The 13856-nt window shown below is 47.3% G+C and overlaps 1 protein-coding gene across 1 annotated transcript in view; it reads left to right on the forward strand.

The window, feature by feature from the left end:
• Window positions 1–13673, forward strand: part of LOC310807501 (aminopeptidase O-like) — a gene marked incomplete at its 3' end in the record, with an annotated part of 28011 nt that extends 14338 nt beyond the window's left edge. The window contains exons 7-12 of the mRNA XM_083673998.1: window positions 5570–5780; window positions 7096–7202; window positions 11480–11582; window positions 11779–11886; window positions 12379–12422; window positions 13610–13673. Of these exons, the coding sequence (XP_083530124.1) occupies window positions 5570–5780; window positions 7096–7202; window positions 11480–11582; window positions 11779–11886; window positions 12379–12422; window positions 13610–13673 (637 nt within the window). The remainder of the gene's footprint in view (window positions 1–5569; window positions 5781–7095; window positions 7203–11479; window positions 11583–11778; window positions 11887–12378; window positions 12423–13609) is intronic.
• Window positions 13674–13856: the final 183 nt, after the last annotated feature.

Here is a 13856-nt window from a genome sequence, read left to right on the forward strand (position 1 = left end):
ATAACAGATCCAGGCTGAGTGCCTCCTGTTCTACTGTGCACCGCAGCCTGCCCTCCGACTGCAGCCCATATGGATCCCATCCATCGCTCCGCTGTGGCCTATCAGCAGCCAGCATGCATACCTGCCCAGTTAGAACCAGCTGTGCGTGTGTGTGTGTGTGTGTGTGTGTGTGTGTGTGTGTGTGTGTGTGTGTGTGTGTGTGTGTGTGTGTGTGTGTGTGTGTGTGTGCATGCATTTGATATTTGTGCCTGCATATAATGCGAGACACTCACAATAGTCTGCCTCACAATAGTCTGCCTATTGGACACTCACAATAGTCTGCCTCACAGTAGTCTGCCTATTGGACACTCACAATAGTCTGCCTCACAGTAGTCTGCCTCACAATAGTCTGCCTATTGGACACTCACAATAGTCTGCCTCACAATACTCTGCCTATTGGACACTCACAATAGTCAGCCTCAGAATAGTCTGCTTCACAATAGTCTGCCTATTGGACACTCTAAATAGTCTGCTTATTGGACACTCACAATAGTCTGCTTCACAATAGTCTGCCTAATGGACACTCACAATAGTCTGCCTCACAATAGTCTGCCTCACAATCGTCTGCCTATTGGTAATGGCTGCTGATATGGTTTCTGATCTTTATTTTCAGGCAGTGATGCGGGGTGCTGGGCTGTCGGGGGGGGGGGGGGGGCGTGGGGGGGGGGGTAGGGGTTTGCATGTGATCTGGCCCTACATGGTGTGGCATTTGGCCGGCCCCGTGGGCCAGCCTGGGAACAGGGCAGGAGAGAACTGATCAGCAGCCAGCCAGGAATGCCAGACATTTGAAGTCAGACTTGTTAAAAAAGGACGGTGGTAGGAGTTTAGTCAAATAGGCCCCTGTGTCTAAAATAACCCCACAGACTCACAGAGGAGGATGGGGTGGGGGGGGGGGGAAACAATGCTTCAGTTTCCCGCAAGCTGACACGAGAGCCAGGCTAGCCCTCAATCTGGGTTTTGGGGTTTGTTTGTTTGTTTGTGTGTGCGTGCGTACGTGTGTGTGTGTGTTTCTATATATATATGTGTGTGTGTGTGTGTGTGTGTGTGTGTGTGTGTGTGTGTGTGTTTCTGTATGTGTGCATGTCTGTGTGTGTGGTGTGGTGTGGTGTGGTGTGGGTGTGTGTTTCGTAGTTGTCTGAGTGTGTCGAGGACTAGAGGGAGTCAGAAGATAACAGCTGTCTACTAGGCCTGAGGTGGTCGGAGGGTTAATTGACAAGTTTTGCTCCAACATCATCTGCACCTCTGCAGCACCTCAACAGCTTTCTCTGGGGTGCTCCAACTCCTCTCGGAGGAGAGAGAGAGGAAGTCAAACTCCCGAAATTCCACACACACACACACACACACACACACACACACACACACACCCACACACACACTCCCTCTGATCCGCTGGGAGCAGAACTGGGTCGAGGATGTCAATTACAGGCCTATGATAGGCCCCTCCTGCATTATGCATAGAGGTGTCCCTTTGTGGAATAAATGGCTCCTGGCCAGGAAGGAGGGATGAATTATGGATGGAGGGATGGAGCGATGGAGAAGCCAGAACACTCTTTCACTGGTTTCTGCCCTAATCTAAATCTTCCCCCAACACCACCGCACTACGGCCAGACCTGTCCTCGGCGGCTTAGAGTTTAGTTTGCACAGGAGAAGAAGGCACAGGAAAGTTCCAAGTGTTTCCTAAACAGTGAATTAGGTCCCACCGGTGGGTCGTAACAACCCATTCGTCTTTGCTTCTGGAATTGGAATGTGAAAACATAGTTTGTGGTGGTTGGCAGTGCAGAGAAATGCAGGAATGCGAGCAGCATCAAACTTCATGCAGGTCACAGTATCTAGTCTGTTACTCCCCCAAGCAGAGGAGCTTACACAGTAAGCTGTTTGAGTCGGCGATTTTGAGCAGAAGGGTGTGTAGAGTGTATATATGTGTGTGTGTGTGTGTGTGTGTGTGTGTATAGAGCCGCTTATAGACTACTCTGTTTGGGGTAGTGAGTGTGACTGATGTCCCCGTGGCCAGTGAGGGACCCAGAGTGTGTGAGGTCTGCTGTTGTTGTGCCGCGGCGCGGTGGGACGACTTGATTTGCCACCCTTCTGACGGATTCCTCCTCCCTCAGAGGAACATGTGCAGGCACTGACCCTGAAAGGCGGTCTTTGTGTCACACACACACGCACGCACGAACACACACACTGCAGGAACTGACAACAAAGGCCCGCTTTTATCCAATCGTGGGGAAATAAGATTAGGGAACAAATAAACTCATAAAGCTAATGTTAGCATCTTCTGCCCCAGTGCAACCCTCTGTCTGAGCTAGCCTAGTTCCTTGTCAGAAATGGAACGATAACAAATGATTTGATTATAGATGTTTTTCTGTGAAGATGCAAACCAACAGTATGATGTCCATGATGTTCTTGACACAGGGTGATGCCCTACTTCCCATCTGATGAATAGTTCCTGGGAAATATAGGGGTTTTCAGAGCAGGAAGACTGGCCGTATTGTTGTGTGTGTATGTGTGTGTGTGTCTGTGTCTGTCTGTGTGTGTGTGTGTGTGTGTGTTTTTGTGGGTGGCTGTGTGTGTGTGTGTGTGTGTTTTTGTGGGTGTGTGTGTGTGTGGGTGTAGCTGTATCCCTTTTTTCTACCAATAGCAGCACAGATTTTGATCCCCCCTCCGTACTAAACTGTCTGATTTATCCTTTCCAGTCCATGTCTGTACAAACTGTTTCCCCCATAATTCCCTTAGCTTGTTTCAATAATTGCGTTACATTAAGGAAAGGAAAATAAGTCCACTGTCTTCCAGCGTTTTAAGCTCCTTGCGCTCGTATTAATCCTCAAAGCAGAGCTTGCCTTTATTACTGCCATACCAATGGCATGTGTGCTCTGTACAGTACACCAAGAAAACGGACAGTATGTGGGTTCTGATCAACTGCTTCACAGATGTCGGGTCACGGCGGAGTGCATTTGGGTCCTGACTCCTGGCTGAAGACATTGGTTTTGTTTACTTCGGTGGCTCACAGGAGAACACCAAGCATTTCTATGAAGGTGGGTCCTAGAGATTTTATTCGATTTGTGTTTGAAAACCACTGATAAGATTGGTGTTTCTTCTGAGGAGAACTGTGGTTCTAAGTCCCTCCCATGGCAGGTGGACTGGTAGAACAGGCTGAATGGAAGGAAAACATGTGTTTCTCTCCTGTTATATGATCAGGGAAAGAGGACCCCTTCACTCGGACCTCTGTGCCCCTTCTCCCATTCTTCTGTTGAAGAATAGCCCTGTCTCACACGCACGCACACACACACACACACACACACACACACACACACACACACACACACACATAGCCCCTGGCCCTCAGGGTATGTAGGGCAGTGTGTTACGTAATGTAAGACAGTGAGACCAATAGTCTGCCATCCGTAAAAGTCTTCAGCCAGGAACTTGGTTGTGATGAGGGGGACTCATTGTTAGACCAATTCTGCTCGTGCTAAAATGCTGGGGGGGGGGGAACGGTTTAGGGTTCAGGATGGCAACTTGATTCCCTTCAATGATGCTCATGCGTTTCAGAACAGGGTCTTTCATCAGAGCATTTTTGCAACACAATGCGTAGTATTAATAGTAGCGTTTCACTGTGACAGATGAAAGAAGGCAGCCATGACTTTCTCCAACTCTCTTCGTGCCTCAGTGCAATTGTTTGTAGTCTGAAGGTCTTCTAAAGTGTGTGTTCTACTGAATAGAATCATTCTTAAAAGGGTGCGAAAGAAGTGCCTGGAAGAATAGGTGACCTTGTTGGAGATTGAATCAGTTAGTACTTGTGTGGTTTAAACTTGCCGTTGCATTGTGGTTCAGAATAGGTCATTACTGTCGGGTTTACATCAGAATTTTGTCATAGGAACCGCAGGATTATTGTACCAGGGTCCGAATGGCACTCTAGTTCGGGTTTAAAATACTGAAAGGATTTTCCACTGATTTTAATATCTTGTGTTGTGTTGTTGCGCACCTTGATTGGACAGCTAGGTTGTGACGATATATTGTTTCTTAGACTTAGACTGTGTGCTCGTACAGGAGAGGCGGCAGTTCTCATTAGGACATTGGGCACGTTCCGATCTCCTCGCCTCCTTCTCAGAACGCATCGGAGGAGGAGATGGAAGGTTCCTCCCATTAGATATTCTCCTACGATACCTTTTTTAAGGGGGAGGCGAGGAGAGAGGATGCGAGGGATAGGCCAGTCGGACGCTGCCAGAGTGTGAATGGGAGCCATGGCTGCTGTGTTTACTGCATGCCGATGGGGTTGTTTACCGTCTGCTCTTTTTTACATCACATGTAAACTTTCTCACAGAGAAACTTTCCGAATCCTCATCAAACCAAATGTTTACCACTTGTCCTGAGAGAAGAAAGAAACTGTCAAGTGGAAAGCTATCTTAATGTGGGTTGTTTTACCGACCACAAATGATCGACTTAAGGGCAAAAACGTCATCTAAATAAGAGTGTGGATTATTTACTGAACTTATGTCTCACATTTGCTAACCATTACGTTGGAATTTAGGGGCTGACATCCTGGAGAGGAATACTGTAGCTTCTTGTTCCTCTGCCATTGCTCAACTCTGATTGGCTCAGAGTTTTGATATGAGGCTCTTATTGGATGAGAGTTTTGATTTGAATGGTTTGCTGAGCAGTTATTGCCTAATGAGTCGTTTAAGGTAAAGGTACTGTTCTGACAGAACACAAACACTTCTACGCCTCAGATCACCGGCATGATTCACTGCGTAGTCAAGATCTGATAACAGTCACCACGTACAAACACCCACACACACACACCACCCACACACACACACAAACATAAAGGCATACACACACACACACACATACACACACACACACACACACACACACACACACACACAAACTGTATGTACATACCGTTCTGACTCTCGCACAAGAATGTTTCCATGAGAAGACAAACAGTGCTGTTACCTCAGTTCACCCACAGACGCCATACGAGACCACTCCAGCGGATAGAAGGAGGGGCTTCTATTGTAGAAATGCCTCCAAATAAATGTTAAACCAGGTTAAAAGCATTCAGGTTTGACGGAATTGCAGACATGTTTTGTTTCTGCTTTAGTTAAAGGGTAAGCACACGCCATTTGAACCCGGGGAATGTTGAGTACATGGTGGCGTGTTGTGGAGCGTATTCATGGCGTCAGGTAGGAGTGACCAGGAGGTTGATGTACTCGTCTGACACGTTCCGTCAGTGTTTTAATGGTGTTACAAGGGAGGGACAGCGAAAGGGATGGGTGCACTCACACACACACACACACACACACACATGCAAATACATGCTCGCAAAGCCGCTACCCAGTCGACATGGCGTCGTTTAGGCTGTGTCCTCCTCTGTAATGATAGGTTGGGAACATCCCTGACGCACTTTGATCTCTCTGCAGGGTTGGGGTTTAGTTCTGCTCATCCAAGTTTATGTCTATGCTTGTGCATCCCTTCTTTCATCCTCTCCCCTTCCCTCCCCGTCCTCCTCCCCCTCCCCCTCCCCCAGCCCCCACATAGTCTTCCTCTCCCAGAGCGTGCTGCTGGGTGGAGAAGAGGGGGGTCGTGCGGGTCTGTCCCTGTGCGGGTCACGGCTGTGCCACGAGCTGGCCCACTCCTGGTTCGGCCTGGCCATCGGGGCGCGGGATTGGACGGAGGAGTGGATCAGCGAGGGCTTCGCCACCTTCCTGGAGGACGTGATCTGGGCACGTGCGCAGCAGGTACAGTCGCCGAGCTGGACCAATCAGAAGAGACAGGACAGAATGGCTGAATTCCAAATCCTCCCCACATCCCCTAGACCTTAGTCCCTAGCCTCTGCCCCCTAGCCTCTCCAGTAGATAGGAGATAATGGGATGGGTATAATCATTATGGTAATTGCACCCTGAGAGAAGTCTAATAGAATAGCTGTGTAGAGTTTGGACCGATGGTTGGAATGCGAAATAGCAACAGCAAACTTTTCCCCACCTCTAGAGATTTCACCTCTCCAAACAGCCACTTCTGTCGCCTTACCAAGGTCTTCCTGCAAAACCGTTTTTTGGGGATCTTCATGGAAACATCTGATTTACATTTAATGTTTAATGACTTAGAATGAAATGGAGCTGAAATGAAGACTGAAACGATGACAAGGCTTGTTGTTTTAGGTCTATTCAGCTGAAGTCTTTCCTCTCGTTCCCATGCCATCTAGAATTACTGCTACAATACGTGTTTCTTTTGTTATGGATGCCATACTGTAGATGCAGAGTTTGGCAACATAGGATTGACATTACAAACATTCGGTGCAGTATCTTGGCCTCAAAGTCACAAGACAACTGTTTTGTAGTTACATAATACACCACAGAATGATTATTGTTGTAGAACATTATGTTCAAACCTTTGGAGAATGGTTAGCAGAACTCGTTATATTGGGGTTTGGTTCCATCATAAAGACAGTGGAAAGAAGGACAAAATAAATGGATGATGAAGTTCATGTTGTTCATGTTTGTACAGTTCCCTCATCCACCCACTCTCTCCCTCTCCCTCTCCATCTAGAATTACCGAGAAATGTTCTTGTTTTGTGTGTACTCTTTAATCATGTCGCTTTTACGACATTGGTTTGGCTTCGGGGGGAAGAGTTAAATGTTGACGTGTTATTGCTACACACAGGAGGGTAACTAGGGGAGAAGCAGCAGGAGGCCCAACTAGGCTTACTACTTGTATTACTCTTTGTTTTATGTTTATCTTTGTCCTTAAATCACTCTCTCTGTCCTCTATCTCTCTCTCTCTCTGTTTCCCTCCTTTGGTCTCTGTCCTGTCCTTGCTGTCCCCCTTTCTCCTCTCCTCCTCCCTCTCCCTCCCTCTCCCTCCCTCCCTCTCCTTTCCTCCCCACTTATCTTTTCACTGTATCATCTCTCTCTATATTCTCTTCCTTTTGCTCTCCCTCATCTCTGTCTATCCTTGCTGCCTCTCTCTATCTCTCCCTCTCCCTCTCCCTCTGCCTCTCTCTCTTTCTCTTTCTCTCTCTCTCTCTCTCTCCCCCCCTCCCCTCTCTTCTCTCAGCTATCCTCTACAGAGACAGAGGAGCAGTCTCAGCTGAAGGCCCTGTTGAGATGGAGACGACTCTCTGACGAGCTACGGAACTCAGAGGAGGAGCTACAGATCCTCAGGTCTGCCCTCATCTGATCACCTTATTGGTGGACAGGTCGGTCTGCCTGTCGAGCTCACCATCTCATTGGCCGACTGGCCTGCCTGTTTGGTGTACAGTACCAGTCAAAAGTTTGGACACACCTTGCCAAGAGTGTGCAAAGCTGTCATCAAAGCAAAAGGTGGCTACTTTGAAGAATCTAAAATATAAACCATATTCTGGTTTGTTTAACACTTTTTTGTTTACTACATAATTCCATATGTGTTTCTTCATAGTTTTGATGTCTTCAATAGTTATCTACAATGTAGAAAATAATTAAAAAATAAAGAAAAACCATTGAATGAGAAGATGTGTCCAAACTTTTGACTGGTACTGTATATCTCTCAGCCCTCTGACACCCGTTGGCACATTTAATCAGGACTCATGGTCAGTAACCTTTTCTCAATGAGCATCATCATCATCATCATCATCAGATAAAGCGTGGCTAGTGTACAATTTGCTACTGTATGGAAATGAGATAATGCAATGCAATGTGATAGTGATGATGATATAATGCAATGTGTGCCACAGATGCTTTGATTATCCAAAGCGACACACTGTAGAGTAAGTGCATCCGTTTAAGATCCCAGTGGGAATCTAACCCACAGCCTTGGCTTTCCTCGTGCCATGCTCTACCAACTGAACATGCTCTACCAACTGAACATGCTCTACCAACTGATCCACACAGCACCACATCACGGGATCACTGGAGACACTAGTAACCATGAATGCCTTTCTGTGAAAACCGCGGTCATTTCTGCTGTGTTTGTCATTTCTGCTGTGTTTGCCTATTTCTGCTGTGTTTGCCTACTTCCAGGCGGCTGTGTTAGTAAATGACTAAATTGACATTTAATTAAACATATTATTTTTACCTTTACTGTCTTACCTGGTACGTACTGGACAGTAGGTTCTAAAACAGGGAGAGTAGATTAGTCTTGTCCTAGATGGGGCGCGTGGGAGCACATTAAAATCACAGTGCATTCCTGAGGTTCAGGTGGGGCAGGTGTGGCTATACATCCAGGTGTACTGTCCCGACAGATCTGTGGCAGGTTTGATCTATGGGTTAATAGTCCCACACACACACACACACTCACGCAAACACACACACACACACACACACACACGCAAACACACACACACACGCACACACACCACGCAAACACACACACACACACACACACACACACACACACACGCACACACACACACACACACACACCCACACAAACACGCACACATGCTCACATACTGGGTCCCACACCCAGTTGGCTGGTGGGATCACATAGTCACCATGGGGATTAACAGTTCCAATACGGGTGTGTCCATATGAGGGAGAATGAAGGTGATTAGTAAATTGGTGTACAGTTTCTTGGCACCTGAAAACGTGAGATAAACTATGTTAAAACACTCCTAGAGCAAAAAGTTCTCAAAACTGCAAAGTGAATTCATACACATTCGTTATGGTGGCTTAGATCTTTTGTGAAAAGCTTGAGGAGATGTATTAATAGTTTTCAAATTTCAGGCAACCTTTACAAAGCTTACAAAATTGTTAAGATACAAAAACAAGCAACAAGCATTAGCTCATTTGCAGTGCCGAGTCCAAGTTTGCAAGGAATAATCCTCTTAGACTAACAACCTTAAGAGGAATTACCGTTTTTTGACATGGCAGCCGTGCCTCTGTTTGTGTTATTCCAGCGGGTTTACCAGGGTAAATCTCTGGAGCAGGGAAAGTTCAGACAATCTCAGCCCCTCCGTTCAGATGATCTCACACTGTTCCAGAATTGAAAACTAGCCTATTGATGTGGGATATACTAAGACCCTGACACACAGACACACACACACACACACACAGACACACACACACACACACAGCTGTACCGGTAGTTCAGTCTGTCTGGGCTGGTTCACAGCATTAGATGTGGTGAAAAGTATTATAACCAAACACTTAGTTTGGTTGTCAGTGCACAGAAGAAGTTAAGCGAGCTTGATGAGGTGGAACATCAGAACCAGGACTCCCTGGCAACCAAAGTTCACCCATTCACTATTCAGACCCAGAACCACCAGGGCCTCACGGTTTTATCTGTCCAGTTCAGATGAGTTATATTTAGGTACGGAGGGCTGGGAGACCATTCTTCCTAGTGATTTATTTGAGTGGTGGGTGTTTTTTAGTTTGTTTTTTTAGACGTTATCCGGTTTCCACAGTGAATCGTGTGTCATCACACACATGCACGCACGCACGCACACACACACACACACACACACACACACACACACACACACACACACACACACACACATACACACACACACCCTGCCTTTTCCCTGCCTAAAAGCAGCAGCTTCGTACCCATTCAGAGCAAAGGGTAAAGGGTGGGTGTCGTTTGTCTAACGAGACTGTGATGGATCCACTGGATATTGTTCCCTCTTTCTCTCCTTGCACACATCTGTTGCTATTTATTGAGTGTATGCGCACGCACGCACACACACACACACACACACACACCCTGCTCAGAGGAGATACATTGCTGTCTTAAAGTGGTCTTTTTTTTTATCACCTGTGGACCCACAGACAGAGCTGGGCGGTAGTGAGGGAGGAATATCACAACAAAAGAAAAGGCTTCAGCAGACAGAAAGAAGAGAGAGGCTGGGAAAGACAGAGACGTTTGTTGCACATGTAAACCTACAAGGGGAGGCTGTCTCATCATTGTCAATATCAAGTAATGACTTGTTATGACAAAGCAACGGATACAGTGTCCAATATAATACATTTTTTCCACGTATTTGATGATTATAGTTAATGTGATGATACAGTAACATGGTTAACCTAATCTTTAAGTTATTAGATTTTCTGTTAACTGTGAGTAATGTTAGTCGGTCTCTGGGGTTGACTTGAGACGTTTAGAGTACAAGATCTGAAATAGATTTCTCAGAAAGCATCCCCTCGGTGTCCTATAGTACCACCGCTAGGAGAAAGTGCTGGAGATAAATCACCAAGTACACACACACACACACACACACACACACACACACACACATCATAACCTCCTACACACACGTGTTCAGAACTGTACCGAGAAGAGGCTTTCAGAGAATTCCAAGAAGCTGATTTCCCTGATTTCTACTGTGCAGACCAAACACTGGAGTGTCATATCCTCCCCTCCGCCTTCCCTCCCTCCTTCCCTCCCTCCCTCCCTCCCTCCCTTCCTGCCTCCTACTCCTTCCATCTAAAGCAGTTAATAGTCCATTACCCGCCTGTGTTAGAAGGGCAAACCAGGTAGCCCTGTTGCCCTGTTGCCCTATGGAACTGGAAACAATCACCATAGAAAGGCTGAGAGGACAAATAGCTAAGAGATAGATTGCAGAGATACACACTGTTATGATATGATGTGTGTGGCGGCGAGTGTGTGTGTGTGTGTGTGTGCGTGCGTGCGTGTGTGTGTGTGTGTGTGTGTTTGGGTGTGTGTGTCGGGGGGGGGGCCTTCCCTGTCTGTAGCATGGTGTCCTGTCCCTGTGTGAGAGAAAGGGCCAGTGATGAAGGGTGTATTGATTGGGGAGCCGGGCGCCAGTGTATCGACTGTGGAGGGGTGCTGATCCTTCAAGGCCCCACGATTGGCACACTGAGCTAATCTCCTCTAAAACATAAATACAATTTAACTCAAACTGTCATCAAGACACCGCTCACACAAATGCTCTCCGTTTGTTTATTTTGAGTGTTTGTTTGTGTGTGTGTGTGTGTGTGTGTGTGTGTGTGTGTGTGTGTGTTGTGTGTGTGTGTGTCTTCTCCAGAAGAAAAGGCTCAGTGAGTCATGGGCAGTAAAGTCAAAGCGTAGCGCGAGGAGGTCGTATAAACACCATAGAAAGCCATTATAAATCTGGAGCTGATTTCTGGCCTGCCTGCAGCACCATGGCAGCCTGGTGAGAGGTCTACCGCTACACTAGGGCTCTGGCTGGAGCAGTGCTGCTCGATTCCTGCTCTCCACAGAACATAACAAGTCCCACATCTCAAAGGGAGAGGTTCAGGACACGCAGTACTGGAGCCGTCACTGTTTCCCGATGTTCACATGGGTCGAAACTTGTAAACTTGCGTGGATATTTGAAACGTTTGACCTCCTTTCTCATCTAGTTCCCTCACTGCTCTCTCCCTCTCTCTCTCTCTCTCTCTCTCTCTCTCTCTCTCTCTCTCTCTCTCTCTCTCTCTTCTCCTGTCTGTCTATCTGTCTGTCTGTCTGTCTGTCTGTCTGTCTGTCTGTCTGTCTGAAGGCCCAACATGGAGAGCACAGGGCAGGTCAGTGAGTCGGGGTCCTCCATGGTCAAACACGCCCTCAACCCTGAGAAAACCTTCATGCAAGTCCACTACCTCAAGGTGAGGAACCACACTGAAACATCAGTCTACATAGCAAGACAAGCTTGAATGAATGACAAAATACTACTTACTTAATTCATTCATTCATTCATGGATGCAGTTCCTATGTTATTATTAGTCATTTAAAATATGAGGACAAGGTTATTTGATCTGCGTTGGCTAGAGGAGTGACTGTCCTCTGGGTCCTCTGGTGCAGGGATACTTCCTCCTCAGGTTCCTGGCCAGTCAAGTAGGAGAAGAACGTTTCGCCAACTTCTTTCGACTCTTTGTGAAGACGTACCATGGACAACTCATTCTGTCTCAGGTACGGTTTGTGCTGTGGTTTTCTAACCGGAACTGTGACAGATGTAGCATAACTGTTGGACCTCTGATGGTGATATATGATGTAATCATCGCCCTTTATGACCTAATAAAGTGTGTATCATGGAGACAGCCCTGAAATGGTTAATGATGTGTGCTCTCCTCTCGTGCCTATACATCAGCATATGTGTTAGTCCTGCTGGGGCCCTGAAGCTGTGAGTGGTCACACCTGGCTGTGTGTGTGTGTGTGTGTGTGTGTGTGTGTGTGCGTGCGCGTGCGCGTGTGTGTGTGCACGTGTGTGTGAGCCTTTCCACCTGGGTCTTTGTGTCTGCAGTGGCAGGCCTGAATGCATGTTTCATAAACACACTTAGGGTGTACCAGTGACCTCAACCCCCCCCCCCCCCCCCCCCCCCCTCCCCTCTCTCTCTCTCTCTCTGTACGAACACTTCATGTATGTAGAATTGATATAATTAACCACCGATCGTTCTGATGCAGGATTTCTTGCGAATGCTGCTGGAGACATTCCCACACATGCAGAGGTAAGTGAATGTGAATCATGAGTTTAAACCAGTTGTCAATCCAGACAAAACACTGGTTGACTGAAGCACCAATGAAAGCAGCAGTCGCGCCCAGTGAACACGCCCCCAGTCCCCACTAAGTCTAATTGAAGTGTAAAAGGATTTCAACTCTATCGTTTCTCTCCCTCTCTCCTCTCCTCTCCTCAGTCCTCTCTCCTCTCCTCAGTCCTCAGTCCTCTCTCCTCTCCTCTCCTCAGTCCTCAGTCCTCTCTCCTCTCCTCAGTCCTCAGTCCTCTCTCCTCTCCTCTCCTCAGTCCTCTCTCCTCTCCTCTCCTCAGTCCTCAGTCCTCTCTCCTCTCCTCTCCTCAGTCCTCAGTCCTGCCTCCTCTTCCGTTTTCTAATCCCCGTCTCCACCCCTCTCTCTTTTATTAGTGTAACTCCCCCCCCCTCCTCCCTCTCTTTCTGTCTCTCTTTGCTATCCTTCTCTCTACTTCCACCCCCCCTCCTCCCTCTCTTTCTGTCTCTCTTTGCTATCCTTCTCTCTACTTCCACCCCCCCCTCCTCCCTCTCTTTCTGTCTCTCTTTGCTATCCTTCTCTCTACTTCCACCCCCCCCCCCCCCCCCCCTCTCTCTCTCTCTCTCTCTCTCTCTCTCTCTCTCTCTCTCTCTCTCTCTCTCTCTCTCTCTCTCTCTCCTGCTCTAAGCAGTGTCTGTTCCCTGCTCGTGTTGGAGAGTGTGCCTGATTGAATTAAAGTGAGAGGGAGAGTTAGGAGTTAGGAGTTAGGATTTAGGGACAGTCAATATTTGTGTCTGCTGCGTCACCTGTAAAGAGCTGTTTGTGTGTGTGTGTTGGGTGGGTGGGTGGGTGATTCGGTGGGGGGAGGGGGGGTCTGTGTGTCTGTTTGTATGTGTGTGTGTGTGTGTGTGTGTGTGTGTGTGTGTGTGTGTGTGTGTGTGTGTAGGTCTGTCTGTCTGTCTGTCTGTCTGTCCGTCTGTCTCTCTCTGTATCCCTGTGTGTTGGTGTTGGTGTGTGTGTGTGTGTGTGTGTGTGTGTGGGTGTTTCTCTTTTTTCTTTAAGGTGTTGCCATAAACGTCTTGGCGGTCACGACCAGAACAATTTTCCCAGGATGCACTATTCTTTTTGCGTTCTTAGCTAATAACAGTTGTCACATGAACAATAATACTTACATTCTGCCATTGTGTTGTAGACAAGGCCTCACCTTGGGAGCTATTTACGCTGACTGGCTGGACCGACCGGAATTCCAAAGGTAACTACTGGCTGTGTGTCTGACATACAGTACCAGGTCAAAAGTTTGGACACACCTCGCCAAGAGTGTGCAAATCTGTCATCAAAGCAAAAAAAGGTGGCTACTTTGAAGAATCTAAAATATAAACCATATTCTGTTTACTTTTTCTGTTTACTACATAATTCCATATGTGTTCCTTCATAGTTTT

This window comes from Argentina silus (genome assembly GCF_951799395.1).
Source record: "Argentina silus genome assembly, chromosome: 7".
In the NCBI taxonomy this organism is placed as follows: domain Eukaryota; kingdom Metazoa; phylum Chordata; class Actinopteri; order Argentiniformes; family Argentinidae; genus Argentina; species Argentina silus.